The 22,287-nt window shown below is 36.5% G+C and overlaps 1 protein-coding gene across 1 annotated transcript; it reads right to left on the bottom strand.

Annotated features, from left to right (window-relative positions):
- Positions 1–18,662: 18,662 nt before the first annotated feature.
- On the bottom strand, positions 18,663–21,047 carry LOC139842375 (uncharacterized). Its single transcript, XM_071832523.1, has 2 exons — positions 20,879–21,047; positions 18,663–19,489 (listed from the first exon to the last, which is right to left on the bottom strand). The coding sequence occupies exons 1-2, from the start codon at positions 21,045–21,047 to the stop codon at positions 18,663–18,665; spliced, it is 996 nt and encodes a 331-aa protein (XP_071688624.1).
- Between the last annotated feature and the right edge of the window lie 1,240 nt (positions 21,048–22,287).

The following is a 22,287-nucleotide window of genomic DNA, read 5'->3' as shown; positions in this document are numbered from 1 at the left end:
TTCCTTCTATTTGTGATTAGATCTTTCAGAAATTTAGCATATCTTGGCATTCCTGAAATTACATCAATGAAAGGAAGATTGACATTTATTTGTTTAAACATATCCAAGAATTTGGATTGCTCGGCTTCAAGTCTTTCTTTTCTTAATTTACTCGGGTAAGGAAGTGGTGGTTGGTATGGTTTAACATAAGGTTTAGCCTTAACTGTGTTATCTTCATTAACCTTGTCAACTACCGGTTCAGTTTCCTTCTCTTTTTCAGGTTGTGGTTCCTGTGAAGTAGGAATAGAGTTATCGGAAATTATTGGCATTTCAGGTGGTTTAAGTGTAATACCACTTCTTGTGGTAATGGCTTTAGCTGTTTCATTCCGGGGGTTAGTATTTGTATTGCTAGGTAAACTTCCCGATTTTCTTTCACCTATCAACCTTGCTAGGTTGCTTACTTCTTGTTCTAAATTTTGAATAGAAGCTTGTTGATTTCTAAATGCTTGAGCATTTTGTTCATTGGTTTGTTTCTGAGATGTGAAAAACTGCGTTTGAGATTCAACTAGCTTGACATCATGTCTTCTAAATTTGGCTTTTTATCATCAGTCTGTGGTGGTTTGATATAACCAGGTCTTTGCTGATTGCTAGGACCTTGTTGGTTATTGTATGGAATATTTCGGTTATAATTCCGATTTTGATTGTAGATTGGTCTTGGCGGTTGATAATTATTCTGATAATTATTTCCAGGCCTTTGGTTCATGTATGAAATATTCTCTCTTTGTTCCATTGTTTGTTCAATACTGAGACAATCTTTTGTCAAATGTGGTCCTCCACACTGCTCACAACTAATTCGTATTGAGTGGATATCTTTAGTCATCTTTTCCATTCGTCTCTCGACAGCATCTATCTTTGCGGAAATGGAATCAAAGTCATAGCTAGAATCGGCTCTAGCTGCTTTAGATGATCTAACGATATCTTTTTCTTGGTGCCACTCATGTGAGTGGGAAGCAGTGTTATCAATAATTTTGTAAGCTTCAGTTGCGGTTTTCTTCATAATGGAACCACCAGCTGCTATATCAATGTCTTTTCTTATAGTGATGTCACATCCTTGGTAGAATATTTGTACTATTTGATAAGTGTCTAAACCATGTTGCGGACATCCTCTTAATAACTTTCCAAATCTTGTCCATGCCTCATATAGAGTTTCATTTGGTTTCTGTGTGAACGTAACAATTTCTCCTTGAAGTCTTACGGCTTTAGATGCCGGAAAGAATTGTTTAAGAAATTTTTCAACTAAAACATCCCATGTATCAATCGCCCCTTCAGGTAATGATTCTAACCAATCTTTAGCTTCCCCAATTAAAGTCCAAGGGAACAACATAAGATAGATCGTTTCATCTTCAATTTCTCGGATTTTAAATAAAGTACAAATTCTATTAAAGGTTCGAAGATGTTCGTTTGGATCTTCTTTTGGTGTACCACCGAATTGGCATTGATTAGTAACCATATGTATGATTTGTCCTTTGATTTCAAAATTTGGTGCATTAATGTCTGGTTGAGTAATTGTGTGGCCTTGACCAGTGCGTTTAGCTCACATTCGGTCTTCCATACTTAGAGGTTTCAGATTTTCCATGATTGAATTTGTTGAATCTGAATCACTAGAGGATTCTGATTTAATGGGTTGTTCCTCGTCAATCTCCGTTTGAATGATTGGTGGTTCCGGAGGAAAGATTAATGGTTCAGGATCTCTGAATTGTCCCTGAATATCCTCCGGATTCTCAATTGTGAGGTCGGGTTCAAAAAATGGATTATCAGAAATTTGAATTGAAGTATTTGGTCGACTAGAAGATGATTCTAAAAATTCAATGGCAGCAATATTTGCTAGATGTCTTGATCGAGTTACAGGTGGTGAACGTATAAAAGGTGGTGAACGTTTTGCTCGGTGCATTCACTGAATATCCTATTAGTTTTAAAAGATAAAAATTATATAAGTTATCAAATTAATAGACTTTTGGATGTCTATCAATTTAACCGCTTAAAATAATTTTTCGTTAAAATTTAAAGAAATTTTAGAGAAGAAATAGAAAATTCTATGTCCTAAAAACTAGAGCGTCGAGAAATAAGAAAGAAAAAGAGCGCGTCGAAAAAACGTCGAAAAATAAAAGGTCAAAAAATAATAATAAGAAAGTAAAGCGTCGAAACTTAAAAGTTTAAAAACTAAGAATTAAAAGTTGCGTCTAAAGGTATTAAAGCTTAAAAGGAATTCTATATCCAAAACGGCAATATCTTAAAAAGTACTAAAATTTATAAAACGGCGTCGCAAAATTCTAAAGCATCTAAATCTTAGTCTAAAGAAAAAGCACTTAAGGGATTTAACGGCAAAGCCTAAAAATCTAGAAAACTATGGCAAAAATTATGACTTAAAATTAAATATGAACGAAAAATACAAATATTACGCTAAAACAAATAAAAAATTCCAAAATATAAAAATAAACTTAAAGTTGTAAAAAGTATAATTTTTATAAAAATATTATTTTTATATTATTTATTTTATAAAACTAATAAGTTTATAATTTATTAAAACTAATTAAACTAAATAAATAAATTAAATACTAAAACTAAACTTAATTAATTAAATAAACAAAACCAAATTTGGGTTATAATAATAATAATTAAAATATACTCCGTAATTAATGCTGAATTAGGTCAAACCTGGCGTGTCAGGTATGTTCATGCTATCGCATGAAATTTTGCCTTCAGGCTCATGCGGTCGCATGAGCTAGGGTTTCGGGCCAAAATTTGGGCTACTACAGTACCGGGCCTCGAGTGTTTTTATTTATTATTTATTTATTTTATTTTTTTTCTGTTTTAATTTTCTATTTTATATTTATACAAAGTATTTAAAATAAAACTTATATTTTTACAAGCTAAAATAAAAATAAAGAAACTTTATAAAACTTATATATTTAACAAACTCTTATAAATATTTAAATTTTGTTTTTTTTATATATATTTTTATATATATTTAGAAATTAAAACATATTTTTACAAAAGCGTATTTTTACAAAAGTAAACTAAGACTTAATAAAAATCTTTTTTTTATATAGCGTTTTGCTTCCGGCGTTTAAGCACGGTCCCCGGCAGCGGCGCCAAAAATACTTGATGTGCGTAGAGGTGTGTACGAAATAGTTTATATTTTACTAGGAAATACTATTAAATACGATACAATTTTACACAAGTTATTTATTTATTTATAGAGTGGATATACCTAAACCTTGCTACAACACTTATAGGCAGTGTACCTAATCGTACAGAAGTGTAGTTTTTAGTAAGTCCGGTTCGTTCCACAGGGATCTTAGCCAAGTTTAACGCTATATTTGTAAAACTATATTTGTAAAAATACAAATATATATATAAGTAGTATTATTATTATAAAAGGGGGGTTTTTACCGTTTAACGATCGGTTTGTCAATTTTTATATTTTAGCGTAAAGATAAATGACAATAATTAAAGTGCGTAAAATAAATGACGGTAAATAAAATAGCGATAATTAAAAGTGCAATTAAATATGAAATAAAGGAATTATGCTTATTTAAACTTCCGTAATCATGATGTTTGACGTGTTGATTTTAGTTTTATTATCATGGGTTAATTGTCCTTTGTCCTGGATTATTCAATATGTCCGTCTGGTTTTTGTCCATAACAGTCCATCAGTCATAAATATAAAGTGCGAGTGTCCTCGTCAAATTATCCTTATATCCGAAGTCAAATATTCCAATTAATTGGGGACTTAAACTGTAACAAGGTCTTAATACTTTGTTTAATAATTACACCAGGATATCGACTGCGTGTAACCCAAGGTTTTAATACTTTGTTTAACAATTACGCCAAGTGTCCTTGTACATAATTCACCCCTGCTTTAATAAGTCCATTAACTATTAATCCATTTCCGTGTCCGGTCAAATGAACGATTATTAGTACTTATAAATATCCCGCCCATCGTTTCCGATCGAGTGTTTATGGTTATTTATAGGTACGTCCAATTGTAAATCTTTATATTAAATTAACAAACTATCATTTAATTAAACCAATATAAAGCCCATTAATAGCTCATAGTCTAATTTCCACAAGTGTCGTTCTTTTGTCCAAACCCCAATTATGGTACAAAACCCAATTACCCCGTTTTAATATTTTAGCCCAACATCATGATTACTTCGGTTTAAATAAGCATAATAATAACTTAGCTACGAGACATTAATTTAAAAACAAAATTAACCATAACTTACAGTGGGTATTGATAGCGTAGCGGTACACGGATAGAGTTCCGACTTACAAAACTTTAAAACATTCGACTAACCTAACCTTATTATTATCACTAACTTAAAAGTAAAATTACAATTTGAGATTAATATTTGGATTGATATTTGATACATATGATAAGAGAATAAAATAGGAAAAGATATATATTAATTCGGCCAAAACACGCGATATTTATAGGGATGTCTCGTGCTACATGTAACATCCCGCATTTTTCCGTTAAATTACTTTAACGCCCGTCTTTTTCTTTTTAAATAATACCCTTCGTATCTAGATTCGTATCCTTTGTTATGTAACATTTTAAATATTCTCGTTGTTGGAAGATAACGTCTCCCGTACTCTCGTGTAATTTAAATTATTCGATCGGTTAAATCCCGCACCCGCTTCTAAACTCGAGGGACTAAAATTGACACGGGGCAAACTAGTTGACTAGGTCAACTAGTCCACCCCAATCACCACCATTCAACCATCTCCCTCTCTCTCTCTTTCTCTCTAGCAATAACACACACACAAACCTCAACTTCATAAAATCATCATCTAAATTCGGGATTGGAAGCAAACTTCAAAACAAATTACATTTTCGTGATCCTCTCTTCATCCTCTACATTTTGGTACCAATTTCATCGAGTTTGGGTAACTTTCTAAAAACTCTAGATTTCTATAAATTCGTGTTTTTGACTTGAAATTGTGTTAGTTAGTGTCTATGGCTCGTGTCTAGCATTAATATATGTTTTGTTTGCTCGATTTGTCGATTGGGAGTAACTAGTATGAACTTTGAAATGGGTGTGCTTAATCTTTGATTTTGGATGAGTAAATGTTGTTTAATTGTTAAAGTTCATGTATTAAATGTGTTACTAGCATCATTAGCTTCAATTTGATGTGTAGGTTGATTAAGAAAACTTCAAAAACCCGATTAAGGATTTTGTGATGTTTGACTAGGGTTTGATAGACTTTGAAACGAACTTTTGATGCGTTGAATACTTGTTAATGTTGTTAGTAAGTGTTTAGATGCAATGTATGCTTAATTACCTTCGAAACGGCATATCGTATGTGTAAATTGGATTCCCGAATCATAAAATACGTTTTACGAACTTGAAACTTTGAAAATGGACTTTTATTGATCACTTGATGAGATTTCGGCTATTGTAAATGATGTTTTTGTTTGATGATATGTGGTTAGTTGTATTGCTCGTCAAAATACCTTTCCGAGGATATAAGATACATGTTTTGGTTGTTTGCGGATCATAAATGGTGAATGTTTGATGTTTGGTTCGTGCATACTTTGAAAAACTGACCAGAAATCTCTGCCCAGATGGTGGCGCGGCGCGCCCCATCCCCGCGCGGCGCGCGGATTGGCCTGGCCAGATTCTGCTATGCGAAATGTTTGACTAGCTATCGACCTCCGATTCACATGAAACTTGTTTTAATATACTTGTATATGAATATTTAGCATAGAAAAATAGTCCGGGACCCGACCCGAACGTGTTGACTTTTTGTTGACTTTGACCAAGTTTGACTTTTAGTCAAACTTAACCAAACTTTTATACAATCGTTCTAACATGCTTTTGTACGTGATTCTTGCATGAAACTTGACAACGTGATTCACATGCTATACTATTCAAGTCGTATTGAGCCATAGGACTAATTGAACACATTTCACCCGACCTTGTGTCGTAACCGGTTAATTGATACAACTTATTTGTTTAGGTCAAGGCTAAGCAACATTCATGCACACGTTTACTTTGTGAAGTACATTTATACTCGTGCAATCAAAGGTGAGATCATAGTCCCACTTTTACTCTTTTTGAACTTATATTTGGGATGAGAAAACATAAACGATTCTTTTGAACTAAGTGAACACAAGAACGGGAAAACAAACATTCTACATACGAGTTTAGAACAAAAATCCTCAATTCGATTATCATTAGTTACACTTGCCGGGTGTAAGCGAGAACTTATGTTATATGGCCATATGGGTTGACAACCCTCATCCTTGACGGTTCGCTACCGTCTACGGATGAAATATATTTTCGAGAATCAGTGTTTGTTCTAGCACTATGGATGGGGTATACAATGGAAGGAATGTTAAGCTTTGATAATTGGGTGCTCGTGAAACAAACTTTTGGAATGTATTACTATTATTTCATTGATGCAAATCTTGTGGTTCACTTGTACTTACTTACTTAAACCTATGATTTCACCAACGTTTTCGTTGACAGATTTCTATGTTTTTCTCAGGTCTTGCACGATATGTGAAACATGCTTCCGCTTACTATTTGATACTTGCATCCGATGTCGAGTATACATGCATTTCATGGAGCGTCTTTTGACTTTACTTTAAACCGTGTCGCCTAGATTTCAATCGTATCTATAACGTTGTAACTTAACTTTTGGTTGAACAATTCTTGTAAACTTTGAAACAATCTTTATTTTGAAATGAAGGCGACATATTTTGGTCAAACGTTATCTTAAAGACTTATAATCAGGTAATGGGACCCACGTAGCCGACGCCGTCACTTGACGATTTGTCGGGGTCGCTACAGGTGGTATCAGAGCCTTGGTTGTAGGGATTTAGAGTTCATTTGTGTTCACCCCGAGTCATAGGGTACATAGGTGAATCTAGACTACAACCGGCATATAGACTGAAGTAGGAATTATTTGACTAATTGTGCATTTATACTCGAACTCTTCTATCATATCTAACTCGTATTCGACCTTGATCTTACGTTGATAAATTTTGTTGGTGCGCCACCTTGACTTTATGAAGTAATGTTAAATGCACATGAGAATCAGGGTAATATAATTTCCGGGATTATATTACGGTGATTCACATGGACGTTCCGACATTATGACATAGAGAATTTAAGGCGAGTCAAGGAAAATTTTCTCTCTATCCTTATTCCATGCCACGGTTAGTATTGTTGAAAATACTAACCAACGATATTCTTGTCTCATGAAGGAACAATGGCTCACCAAGGTCAACACAATACTCCTCTCGAAACTCTAGAACAAGCTCTTCAACGAATGATAACCACCGCCGTGGGTACGGCCGTGGCCGATCACTTTTCTAACAACAACAATCATGGAGCCGGTAATTCAATCGAAGGTTGCTCCTACAAGAACTTCATGAAGTACAATCCTCCCACTTTCGATGGAACCGGGGGACCGGTTACTCTCACCCGATGGTTTGAACAAATGGAGACCGTTTTTAACACAAGCGGTTGTCGAGACCAAGATAAGGTCAAGTTTTCCACCCTCACTTTCACCGGTATTGCTCTCTCATGGTGGAACACGTATGTACAATTAGTGGGAAGCGATGAAGCCCACACACTCTCTTGGACCGAATTAAGAGAAAGAATGATCACCGAATACTTCCCGCGCGACGAGACTCGAAGGCTCGAACAGGGTCTAAGGAATTTAAAAACGGCCGGAAATGACCTCAAGGCTTATAATCAACGGTTTACCGAACTAGTCTCGATGTGTCCAATTCTCATGACTCCCGAATCCCTAAGAGTCGAACTTTACATGGATGGCCTCCCTAAGAGCATTCAACACAAGGTAATGACATCTCAACCCACTAACCTACAAGAGGCTTTAACAATGGCCCGCCAAGCCTTAGAAACGGTGAATGAAATGGAAGCACCGGCACCAATGGTCGAGAACCACCCGAGTAACAACAAAAGAACATGGGAAGCCTCTCAATCAAGCAACCACAACAATAACAACAACCCCGCCAAGAAGCCTTTTACCTCCAACGACAAGAAAGGCTATGCCGGAAAACTGCCTTTTTGTGACGAATGCCACAAGCATCACTTTGAAGGATGTGGCAGGTTTCGCCACCGGCGCCAAGGACCCGTCGCTCGAAAGATGCCCAACGCACACAGAACGGGTGCTTGCTTCGAATGTGGCCAACTGGGTCATTTTAGGGATGTGTGCCCAAATAAGAAAATCAACCCCAACGCACGCCGTTGAACCTTCGACATCGACACCAAGGATGCCCGGAACGACGATGGACTAGTAACGGGTACGTTTCTTCACAACAAACCGTATATTTCATACTTGTTCGATTCGATTACCGCTAGACGTTTTATAACCAAGGATTTGACTCATGCTCTTTATATTCCACCTCTTTCCCCCAGATACTACTTAGACGATTTAAGTGACCGACGGAAAAATATTGTGTGCCTATAAATTTTATTGGAGGAAATACGTTAAGACTTTTGACTTGACACCTATAGAACTAGGGAGCTCGGAACCTATTCGTTAAAAAAAAAAAAAAAAAAAAAAAAAAATGTTTCCCCATCATCTTGTATAGATTATTGTGAACTGAGTAATTTCCGGTTGGAAACCGATACCCTCTCCCTCGCATCCATGACCTCATGATTATTTGCACGAATCCCGTATGTTCCAAATCGACCTCCGTTCCGGTTATCATCAATTGGGGGTTAAGTGAGACGATGTCTCCTAAGCCACTTTCCGAACTCGCAACGTTAGTTGTAAATCTCTCTTAGTACCGCTTGATTTATTTAGGGCTCGCCCGTATCCATAAACCTCTTGAACCGCGTATGCAAATTCATATAGACTAATCTGTTATCGTATTTATAGATGACATCTTAACTTATTTAAGTAAAGAAGGAAAACGAACAACATCACCATCTTACGCTCGAACTTTTGAGAAAAGAGCAACTTTATACCAAATTCTCCGAGTGAGAATTTCTGTTGAACGAAGTCCAATTTTCTAGACCATGAAGTTAATGGTCAAGGCATTACAATCAATCTCGAAATCAAGCCACATGTAATCAGGAAACTCTCCCAACTCAGACTTGTATTCGTAAAAATCTTAGATCTCACCGGTTGTTACCGAAGATTCATTTCTGACTTTTCTCGTATTACACGACTTTAATCTCTCCGCGATCGAACCTTGAGCGTGATTCTTCACACCAACATTTCTAGCTAAATTCGTACAACACCAGATGGGACTCAAATATGGAAATATTTCTACTTGGACGCCGAAAGGCATACTCCCTCGACTCGAAATCAACGGGACGGAAATTCGTTATTTTGCACGAAGAATTCGAATACTAAATTGTGGATCCGATCAATATTCTTGTCATCACGTACCACACTACATACCTCTGTTATTTCACCGTTACCGTCTGATATTACTGGAAATTAAGATAACACACAATCCAACGATACTTCACTCTTCTTTGACTTAACGCCCTTGTGTTTCTGATAATCGGTCAACTATTATTCAACCCCGAACTATACAACTACGTGTACTACCTCGTTTCTCTTTCAGACTTCAACTTTTGACAACTAGAGGCACGTTATAGCAACCTCGAGATGTAAATTCATCCTATTCTAAGTCCTCATTTCACTACTATCTTTACCGTTCGCATTTCCGTTTAAAGAAACTCCTTGTAACATTTCTCCATGGATAGAGAAACTCCTCATATTACATAAGTATTCGCCACGAGGGTGAATAGTCCTAACGAACATTTTTCGAACCCTAACTAACTTGTTCAAACGTATCTTAAGAGATTCTATTCCAACACGGTGTATCTTTGTCAATTATTCTGTATCGAAATACTCGTTTCACTTCTAGTTTTACAAGAAACCTTGGGAACCTGCTTAGACATGAGTACCGCGTACCACCCACAAACTGACGAACCGAGCAAACGAACGATTTACGTCTTGGAAAGACATCTCACAAACTCGTATTGTCACCTTTAGTAGATCACTCTTACAACAGTAGTTACCACTCGTGTGTTCACGCGCACTTTTCGAAACCTTATATGACCGCTAATGTCATACCCCTGTTCATTTAACCAAAGCATCAACCACCGAAATCTGAACTCCATCAAGAAACAACAATTGAGATCGTTCAAGTCCGAGAAGGGCTCGAGACAACCCATTGTCGCCAGAAGAGTTATACCAAACTTAGAGGAGAACCTCACAAATCCCAGTGTGTAACCGCGTAATATTGAGAACCCGCACCTTGGAAGGGTGTAATCCGTTTCGGGAATCAGGGAAAGTTAAACCCGTGACATGTTAACCCTTTTGAAACCTTGGGGCGTATTGGAACCGCTCCCTACCGTTTAGAACTTCCGACTCAATTAAGTTTCCGTTTACCCTACATTTCGTGTAACAAACTTAGAAACGTGTCCTGCGGAACAGGAACGTGCAATCCTGCTGGATACATCAACTATCGATGACAAACTTCTCTTCATAGGAAAACCAGTTGAAACCGGGGATCGTAAAAACCGAACCTTAATGCAACGTAAAACCCTGACTATCCAAATTCATGAGAACCCTCAAGAACGTACTTTCACTTATTCATAGCATTGACAACGTAAAGTCTCGAGTAAGAGATATCGACTACTACTTCCAACTAAATTTCGGGACGAAATTTCTTTTGAGGTGTGGATAATGTAACATCCCGCATTTTTCCGTTAAATTACTTTAACGCCCGTCTTTTTCTTTTTAAATAATACCCTTCGTATCTAGATTCGTATCCTTTGTTATGTAACATTTTAAATATTCCCGTTGTTGGAAGATAACGTCTCCCGTACTCTCGTGTAATTTAAATTATTCGATCGGTTAAATCCCGCACCCGCTTCTAAACTCGAGGGACTAAAATTGACACGGGGCAAACTAGTTGACTAGGTCAACTAGTCCACCCCAATCACCACCATTCAACCATCTCCCTCTCTCTCTCTCTTTCTCTCTAGCAAGAACACACACACAAACCCCAACTTCATAAAATCATCATCTAAATTTGGGATTGGAAGCAAACTTCAAAACAAATTACATTTTCGTGATCCTCTCTTCATCCTCTACATTTTGGTACCAATTTCATCGAGTTTGGGTAACTTTCTAAAAACTCTAGATTTCTATAAATTCGTGTTTTTGACTTGAAATTGTGTTAGTTAGTGTCTATGGCTCGTGTCTAGCATTAATATATGTTTTGTTTGCTCGATTTGTCGATTGGGAGTAACTAGTATGAACTTTGAAATGGGTGTGCTTAATCTTTGATTTTGGATGAGTAAATGTTGTTTAATTGTTAAAGTTCATGTATTAAATGTGTTACTAGCATCATTAGCTTCAATTTGATGTGTAGGTTGATTAAGAAAACTTCAAAAACCCGATTAAGGATTTTGTGATGTTTGACTAGGGTTTGATAGACTTTGAAACGAACTTTTGATGCGTTGAATACTTGTTAATGTTGTTAGTAAGTGTTTAGATGCAATGTATGCTTAATTACCTTCGAAACGGCATATCGTATGTGTAAATTGGATTCCCGAATCATAAAATACGTTTTACGAACTTGAAACTTTGAAAATGGACTTTTATTGATCACTTGATGAGATTTCGGCTATTGTAAATGATGTTTTTGTTTGATGATATGTGGTTAGTTGTATTGCTCGTCAAAATACCTTTCCGAGGATATAAGATACATGTTTTGGTTGTTTGCGGATCATAAATGGTGAATGTTTGATGTTTGGTTCGTGCATACTTTGAAAAACTGACCAGAATTCTCTGCCCAGATGGTGGCGCGGCGCGCCCCATCCCCGCGCGGCGCGCGGATTGGCCTGGCCAGATTCTGCTTTGTTTGGCGCATTTCACGCGAAATGTTTGACTAGCTATCGACCTCCGATTCACATGAAACTTGTTTTAATATACTTGTATATGAATATTTAGCATAGAAAAATAGTCCGGGACCCGACCCGAACGTGTTGACTTTTTGTTGACTTTGACCAAGTTTGACTTTTAGTCAAACTTAACCAAACTTTTATACAATCGTTCTAACATGCTTTTGTACGTGATTCTTGCATGAAACTTGACAACGTGATTCACATGCTATACTATTCAAGTCGTATTGAGCCATAGGACTAATTGAACACATTTCACCCGACCTTGTGTCGTAACCGGTTAATTGATACAACTTATTTGTTTAGGTCAAGGCTAAGCAACATTCATGCACACGTTTACTTTGTGAAGTACATTTATACTCGTGCAATCAAAGGTGAGATCATAGTCCCACTTTTACTCTTTTTGAACTTATATTTGGGATGAGAAAACATAAACGATTCTTTTGAACTAAGTGAACACAAGAACGGGAAAACAAACATTCTACATACGAGTTTAGAACAAAAATCCTCAATTCGATTATCATTAGTTACACTTGCCGGGTGTAAGCGAGAACTTATGTTATATGGCCATATGGGTTGACAACCCTCATCCTTGACGGTTCGCTACCGTCTACGGATGAAATATATTTTCGAGAATCAATGTTTGTTCTAGCACTATGGATGGGGTATACAATGGAAGGAATGTTAAGCTTTGATAATTGGGTGCTCGTGAAACAAACTTTTGGAATGTATTACTATTATTTCATTGATGCAAATCTTGTGGTTCACTTGTACTTACTTACTTAAACCTATGATTTCACCAACGTTTTCGTTGACAGATTTCTATGTTTTTCTCAGGTCTTGCACGATATGTGAAACATGCTTCCGCTTACTATTTGATACTTGCATCCGATGTCGAGTATACATGCATTTCATGGAGCGTCTTTTGACTTTACTTTAAACCGTGTCGCCTAGATTTCAATCGTATCTATAACGTTGTAACTTAACTTTTGGTTGAACAATTCTTGTAAACTTTGAAACAATCTTTATTTTGAAATGAAGGCGACATATTTTGGTCAAACGTTATCTTAAAGACTTATAATCAGGTAATGGGACCCACGTAGCCGACGCCGTCACTTGACGATTTGTCGGGGTCGCTACACTACAGTGCACCATGCGACTGCATGGTTTTTGCACTTCCAGGCCATGCGATCGCATGGCCAGCTGGATCCAGCCACATTGCTTTGTTTTCTTATTTGTTGACGTTATTTAATAATAATATAATATATAAATAATTTATAGAATTATTTAAATATTATATTATATTCATGTGCATAGTTGACTTGTAATTTTAGCTCCGTTGCGTCGCGCGTTGAGAGTTGACTTTGGTCCCGGTTTTGGATTTTCGAACATCCTTGCGTACAATTTAATATCTTGTATTTTGTGTTTTGCGGCTTGTACTCTTGTAATTTTGAGACGTTTTTCACCAATAATTTGAACCACTTTGATTGTACTTTGTACTTTTGAGCTTTTTGGTCGTTTGCGTCTTCAATTTGTCGAATCTGTCTTTTGTCTTCACCTTTTATTATTTTAAACGAATATCACTTGTACATAGAACAATTGTAACTAAAAGCTTGTCTTTCTTGAGGGATAATGCTATGAAATATATGTTCGTTTTTAGCATTATCAATGATTATACGAATTTTTTGTGGACTTTCCCTCTTCCATCTAAATCTAGAGTCTACAATATATTTGTTCAATTTCACACATATGTAAAAACAAAATTTGGCAAATCCATTAAAACATTTCAATGCGATAATGGCACTGAGTACAACAATACATCTTTTCACAATTTTTGTGCTCAACATGGTACGTTAATTCGCTTTTCTTGCCCATATACATCTTCACAAAACGGAAAATCCAAAAGAAAAATCCGTACCATTAACAATATAATGTGCACCATCCTCTCCCACTCTAACGTACCTCATCAATTGTGGCCACATGCCTTAGAAATGTCCACATACTTATTAAATATAATTCCTAGTAAGTTGATACAAAACCTCACTCCAACTCACCTTTTTAATGGTCGATGTCCCTCATACCAAAAATTACTTATCTTTGGTTGTTTATGCTTTCCACTACTTCCTTCCATGAATATACACAAACTAAAAAACCATTCTACTCCTTGAATGTTTCTCGGGTATCCAAAAAATCATCGTGGTTATAAATGTTACAACTTATCTACTAATCAAATAATACTCTGAAGATACGTAGTATGGGTGTGCACCATTTAGTTTCAAACCGCATAAACCGAATATCGAATCGAATCCAAACAAAAAAAATCAAATCGAATTTTTTAAATGGTTTTCGGATCGATTGAAACCGAAACCGAATTCGTAATTCGGTTTTTGGTTCCGATTTTGATTTTGAAAATTTTAAATTTGGTTTACCGAAAACCGAATTCAAATTAATAACATAATAAAGATATTTATAATTATTATATTTTATGTATTATTACATTTTTATTAAACAATAAACATGTTATATATCGAATCCAAACCAAAAAAAAATCAAACCGAATTTTTTAAACGGTTTTCGGATCGATTGAAACCGAAACCGAATTCGTAATTCGGTTTTTGGTTCAGTTTTTGGTTTTGAAAATTTTAAATTTAGTTAACCGAAAACCGAATTAAAAACCTAATTCAAATTAATAACATAAAAAGATATTTATAATTATAATATTTATATTATATTTGATTTGATGTATTATTACATTTTTATTAAACAATAAACATGTTATATACACTATATACTTAAATTAATTCCACAACAGTTATTCCTAATTTATATGTAAGTTTATGCTGGTTAGGATTTTTATTTTTAGTGATTTTCTGTTTTAACCGAAACCAAACCGAAATCAAATTCTGTTTTCGGTTCTGTTTTGGTTATGGTTTTGATATTTATATTTGGTTTCGGTTTGGTTTTTGGTTTTGATTTTATAAGTTTCAAAACCGAAAAATCCGAACCGAATAAGCCAAAAAACCAAAAACCGAACCGATGAACATCCCTAATACGTAGTCTTTGATAAACAAACATTCCCGTTTGCAAACAATGTCGAGTCAAATAATAAATCCTATGATTTTCTAAGTTAGTCTTCATCCCCTAATCTATTCTTTAGTATCCAAAAATAGCGTGCCTATTAGGTCGTTACAACCCAATTCACCAAATGAATCAAGTGGGCCATCTAACCTACCTCCACCCAATACTACACCCCAAGCATCTCCTTCTGTGATCCCAATCTCATCTCCAAATTCATCCTCGACATCAAATACACCTCCTAATAAGTCCTCATCCACCTCAAATACTACACATAATACCTCACATCCAAACTCTACCGCCTATGTACCAGAACCTCATCCTCCTTGTAACGACCCAAACCCGTTTTAACAAAAATCCCAATTTTTTTTTTTTTTAAAAAGGTCCATGTTTCCTCCTTATACTGCGTGGCGCGCACAAACACTGTACGACGCGCAGTAACAAAGAAACAGGAAACATAAGTTTAGCCAGACCTGACCACCAGCTCACGCACATTTGCGCGGCGCGCAAAGACCTTTCGCGGCACACCGTATAACTAAAAAGCAAGTTAGACCTGTTAATAAGTTTTAACCAAATCAATTTTTACCAAAATCAATTTATCGCATTGTTTAATACTTAAACCTGCCATACACAAATACATTATCTTTACAACAATTTTAAACAAAAAATTATACCAATCCAACCATTGGGACGTAACGACCCGTTACAAGTAAAGTGGCAATTCTGACCCAAGTACACAAAACGTCAGGTTTTGACTCAATAACCCAACCCAATATCACGAGCATGATCCCGGGGATTTTACCAATCACCCACTCAAGTCCAAAGGCTACAAGCCATTCCACCAAACTCAAACACGCTCCTAGCATTCTAGTCTAGCTACTAGACTTCTCCAAGACATTCAACGGGTACCTATAAAAAAGTAAACAACGAGGGAGTAAGCATAAAGCTTAGTGAATGCAATAATCATACATATATGCATACAACTTACCTGCTTGCACCATATCACAAACCGCATATCAAGCATACAAGTGTCACACTCGCATATAATCACAATAATAGTGATATGAATAACAATAACAACACATGGCAATATGGATCCATATTCACACAAACATAAGAATGGTACTCGCAACAACCATCGGTACTCGCAACAACCATTAGTGTACACAAACGTACGATGTACACTAACCCCAATGGTGGTTTCGAACACACGAACTAAAGTGACCAATGTAATTGGCCGTACCCACCCGTCACACATATGTTATGGTGATACGAACGCACGATTTTCACCATAACATACGATGTGGTATCGAAAACACGAACTTGAGTGAATCCCGTACATGGATAACACTCTAGTGAATTCTCACGCCCGAAAATCACTAAACCACATCCCACACATAAGCAAATAAATTATATACATACATATATAATTATCCTACTCACCTTGGTATGCACGCATAAACCATGTATGTACAACCACCGTCATCGAATCCGAGCAAGTAATTGCCTACATACACATAGGCATACAAACACATAAAACTCATTCTCAAGAGAATCCGACAAACAATCCCATAACCAAGGGATTACACCTTGCTCGCCAATAACCCGCCCATTTAGACACTTAAATGGCCACAACCAAATTACCACTACGGGTGGCAATTCTAACCCACACAAACGAGTACAATCTAACACCTATTGTACTTGACCCAAAAAGACTATCATACGTAATTCCCCACGATTACAAACAAGGTAGTGGTTGTGCACTAACCACTTTTCCAACACTAAACCATACAAGTCCAATTTAACCCAAAAGCACATAACCCATTTTGACACAAGTCAAAAACACCCATAATCACTAATGGCTAGTGAATAGTGATTATGTTTCCAGATACAAACTATTCAACCCACTTCAAGTACTTAAGTACTTAATTTGCCAACACATGTGTTAAACACTAGTTTTAACCCAAATCAAAGTCAACACCAAGTTTGGACGCATAGACATGTTCTTATGAACATGTTAAACAACAACAAACAACTTAACTAGTGATTAACACTCAAAATCTAAGACTAAATTCCCCAAATTCGTCACCAAGCCCTAAACCCATAACATTAGGGTTTATACATCCAAACTTACACCAAAAGCCCCAAATTTCAAAGAAAATGAGGTTTATAACTCACCACTAACTCAACCCTAACCCAAACTCGAAATTAAACACTAAAATTAGATATAGGGTTTACCTCTTGAGTCAAAGAGATGCCTAGGAGCTGGAGCACCAAGATTTGCTCTTAATTTTGGGTGGAAACAAGCTTCTTCTCCCTCCATGAGACCTTCTCTCGAGCACTTTCTCACTCTATAAAGTGAGCTCTCAAGAACACCCTGGAACTTAAAAATGAGAGTTTCAGATCTGTTTCTAGCCTTAAAACTCGTTCACATGTAAAATTACATCAAGGCGCTTATTTAAAATAAATTGCAAAACAGTCCTTTCTGCCCAGCTCATCTGCGCGGGCGCACAGACTCGGCGCGGCGCGCAAAAACTCGGTGCGGCGCGCTGTTTGCCTAGTTTTCAAATCAGGGTCTTACACTCCTACTGCTAATCAACGCTTAATTCACACTGGTAGCATGAGTGGCATCTTCAAACCCAAAACACAATTTAATTTGTCTGCTACTACTAAAAATTCTATCTCTCTTATTGCGTCCAATCCAAAGTCTTCTCTAACCGACCGAAATTGGTACTAAGCCATGACCGACGAATACCAAGCGCTTATTAAGTAATAAAACATGGGTACTTGTTCCACGTCAACCTCATATGAATGTAATTTGGTCTATGTGGATTTTTAGACATAAAAGAAAATCGGATGGGTCATTTGAACGATACAAAGCTCGGTTGGTAGCCGACGGTAGATCACAACAACAAGGAATAGATTGTTACGAGACATTCAGTCTATATTACGATCAATGAATCAATGAAAATCATCGGATCAATTACTTTCACATCCAAAAATGAGCATGCTCATTGCTTCATTCGTAATCAACAAACCTTTTACTTCATTTGCTTCATCTAGAATTTATCAAAGCATAATCAAATAGTAATAATTCACTTCTTTTATCTGTAGAATGTGTTGATGAAAGTCACTGATAAATTCATTACTCCGAATGTGTCTTTTGTTTTTTTTGGAGTTAAACTTAAATTAAAACTATAAGATATTAAAAACTAATGAAGGATTATAACGTGTGTGAATAATTATAGTATTTTTAAATCTATTTATCACTCATTCTTAACAAAATGATAAGATAATAAAACAATTAATAATTATAATGTTTTTTTATTTTGCTTTTGATCTATTAAAGATTTAAAGGCCGTCTTAAATTATAAATAAATTAAAAGAATAATAAGAAAATCAAATTAAGATGATTGATAACTATTTTTTTTTTTTTTGAAAAGCAGCAGAATTTTATTAGCTCACAAAAAGAAACAATACAATGTTTACAACGCACACGACATTAGCTTTATAACCCTATCCTCACAACGTTAACTAACGAGGTGTTGAGTTAACAATTTATACAATAATACTTTTAGGATTATGAAGCCACTCATGCCACTCAATCTTTTTTGTTTTACACCTTTTTGAAATTCATTCAAACGATTTAACTTGTACTTCACATAGAGCAACCGGAGGTGTCCAACATTTGTTGTTGTAGACTTTTTGATTCCGATTCCACCATATGAGATACCCGCATGTCCAAATCATAGCTTGCCACACCATAGAGCCAACTTCCGACATCACAATACTTGGAGAAGCCGTGAACATTTCATTAATACTTAGAGACGAAGCCATATTCAAGCCCCACCAATCAAACATTTTAGACCAAATATCAAACGCGTGCTTACAAAATAGGATGGCGTGATCAACCAATTCCACATCGTCGTCACAAAGTGGGCGACGAACGGTGTGCAAATCGATTCCAAGCTTATCCAATTCTATAAGTGAAGGGATTCTTTTCTTTCTCGTACGCCAAACAAAGACTTCCACTTTTTTTGGAACAAAATTATTTCGTAATGTATCCGCAAAGTTCGACCCGACACATAATTGTTTAGAATCAAGCAGACATGATAATTCTTTTGTAGTGAAATTACCATTCCCGCCTAACTTCCAAACCCATGAGTCCGGTTTATCAATCAATCTGGTACCCGCAATCAAATCGCATAGCTCTTGAAACTGACCTCTCGTTCGACCTGCAGGATCACGGATCCATTCCCACAGTCCGCAGCCATTCCGGTTGATTTCGTCTTTAACCATCGCATTAGGGTCTCGATCAAGCCGAAAAAGTCTTCCGAACCTGTTTTTGAGGGTGGACGAGCCCACCCAATTGGCTGACCAGAACCTTGAGTTGCACCCGTCGCCGATTGATTTACTGAAAGAGTCTTTAAACGAAACACCAATAGAGTCGATATGGTCACCTGCTTTAATAATATTTGTCCAAGTAAAGTTACATGTAATAAGTTTATGTTTTCGGTCCAAATCAAACCCACCCGAGGGACCATAAATGCTCGAAATAACTTTGACCCACAAAGTGGTGGGTTCGGTTAAAAACCTCCACCACCATTTGCCGATCAAAGCCAAATTTTTGCTTTTTAAAGAGCTCAAGTTTAACCCACCCTCTCCGTATGGTAAAAGAACCTCCTCCCATTTGACCCAAGAAATTTTTGAGTCATTCCCCGTCCCACCCCAAAAAAAATTACGTCTCACACTCTCGAGTTTTTTTTATCACGCACGGTGGGGCACATAAGAGTGAGAAGAAGTACAGCGGAAGACTATTTAGCACCGATTTAACAAGAGTTAGGCGTCCACCAATCGACATCATACGTGCTTTCCAATCCGAAAGCCTTTTTGTGAACTTTTCGATAGCTGGTTCCCAACTACTTATTTTATTTAATTTTGACCCAATTGGTAACCCAAAATATACAAATGGCAATGTATCAAAATCACACCCGAATTGTTTTGCCATAGTCTCGACTTCACAATTATTAACTCCCACACCATATAATTTACTCTTTTTTATAGTTAACTTTAAAGCCCGAATTTAGTTCAAAACATTTAAGGAGTTTCATCAAGTTCCGAAAATTTTGTGAACTCCATTCTCCAAAATAAATTGTATCGTCCGCGTATTGAAGATGTGAGACACAAATTTTATCACTTCCAATTTCGGAACCGACAAAAAGATTCGAGTTAACCGCGGCTTTAGTAAGTGCATTAAGACCTTCGACCGCAAGAATAAAAAGAAAAGGAGAAAGTGGGTCTCCTTGTCACACACCTCTTTCCAACTTAAACTCACTAGTTGGGGAGCCATTAACTAGAACCAAAATTGAGGCCGATTTAAGACAGGAAAGAATCCAATGACTCCACCGAACACCAAAACCCATAAATTTCATCACTTCTAAAAGAAATTCCTAACTCAAACAATCGAACGCTTTCTCAAAGTCCACCTTGAAAATGAGACTTTTCGAACGTGTTCTTTTTAAAAAATCTAGAGTTTCGTTTACGATTAGAGCGCCGTCTAAAATATTCCTACCTTTTATAAAAGCGCTTTGCTCATGGCCCACAAGTTTTGGAACTACTTTATGAAGGCGATTTGATAACAATTTTGTGACTATTTTGTAGTAACTCCCAATCAAGCTAATCGGCCGGTATTCATTTAGAGAAATTGGATCCGTCTTCTTGGGAACAAGAGTAATAAATGACGCATTGCAACCATTGGAGAATTCACCCTTATCCCAAAAAGAGTTGATTGCATTCGAAAGATCGCTTTTGATTAATCCCAATATTTTTTTAGAAACTTAGATTGAAACCGTCGGGACCCGGAGCCTTTGAACCACCACATTCCTTAATTGCTTCCCAAATTTCCTTTTCACTAAACTTTTCCTCTAACCCACAAGCCTCTTCGACCGTGAGTTGGCCCACAGACGGCCCAGCAGGCCCGTTACCCAGAACAGGCCCAGACCCACTGAACCAGTCCATTAGCTGCGGCCTATTGCTGTTTTATACCCCAAAAATATGTTGGAAATGGAGCATGATGTAATCTTTGACCTCAATCGGATTATCGTTCCATTCGTCGTTGATATTAAGACCTCGAATATTGCATTTGTTATATTTTCTTTTGATCGAAGAATGAAAGAACTTTGAATTTTCGTCCCCCTCAATGATCCAACGGTTTCTAGCTTTTTGCTTCAACATGTTTAACTTTGTGTTTTCTTTCTCCAACCAATTTTTCCTAGTTTCTAACCACATTTTTCTCTCATTGTCATCAAGAGGACATATTTCGGCCTTTTTCTCCCATTCGTTGACTTTATCCTTAAGGTTGTTGATCTCATTATCAAGATTACCAAACTCTTTATTACTCCATTCCTTAAGTGCGAATTTAACGTTTTTCAATTTATCCCGGAATATGCAATCAAGACGTCTACTAGTAACCGGTTTACCCCACGCACCTTGAATGATAGTGTCTACCCCATCCTTTTGAAACCACACATTGAACACTTTAAACGGCTTTGGACCATAATCAACAATTTTATCTCTCAAGATTAGAGGCAATGGTCCAAAATTCTTCGATCTAATGGAGCCACCGAGAGGTCTTTCCAAAGATCTAGGAACAAATCGGAAACGAGAAATCTATCTAGATTACTAAACTTAACCCCGTCGTCACTTATTCTAGTGAATTTCCTACCGTTAATTGGAATCTCAATTAGCTTGTTTCTATTGATGAAATCATTGAATCTAGAAGCCCTCCTTCAAATAAATTCTCAATTCTTTCTATCCGACTCATCCCTAACCTCATTAAAATCACCACATAAAACTCATGCCGAATCAATTCCCATCAAAATACTATCTAAGGATCTCCACATTACTTTTTTACTTGCATCATCATGAGGCCCATAAATGTTAACAATAATTGATTCTTTTCTAGACCCAACCCAACGCAATTACCACGAACCTCCAAAAAGTAATCACTACACATAGTACTTGAAGCTCTAAAAGATTTTGTATCCCAAACTAATAACATCCCACCTGAGTTCCCAACCACTTCTTTTTGTATGTACCCAAAATCACTACTACCCTATAGTAACCCAACCCATTGTTCATTTAAATATTTACATCTCGTTTCTTGAAGTGCAATAAAATTCGGTTTCTCACTAAAACACAAGTTCTTTATCCACCCGAATTTCCCTTTGACCCCAAATCCATGCACATTTAGAGTAAG

Source organism: Rutidosis leptorrhynchoides, chromosome 1 (assembly GCF_046630445.1).
Source record: "Rutidosis leptorrhynchoides isolate AG116_Rl617_1_P2 chromosome 1, CSIRO_AGI_Rlap_v1, whole genome shotgun sequence".
In the NCBI taxonomy this organism is placed as follows: domain Eukaryota; kingdom Viridiplantae; phylum Streptophyta; class Magnoliopsida; order Asterales; family Asteraceae; genus Rutidosis; species Rutidosis leptorrhynchoides.
Note: the sequence above shows the minus strand (reverse complement) of the source record. Positions and strands in the feature narration are given on the sequence as shown.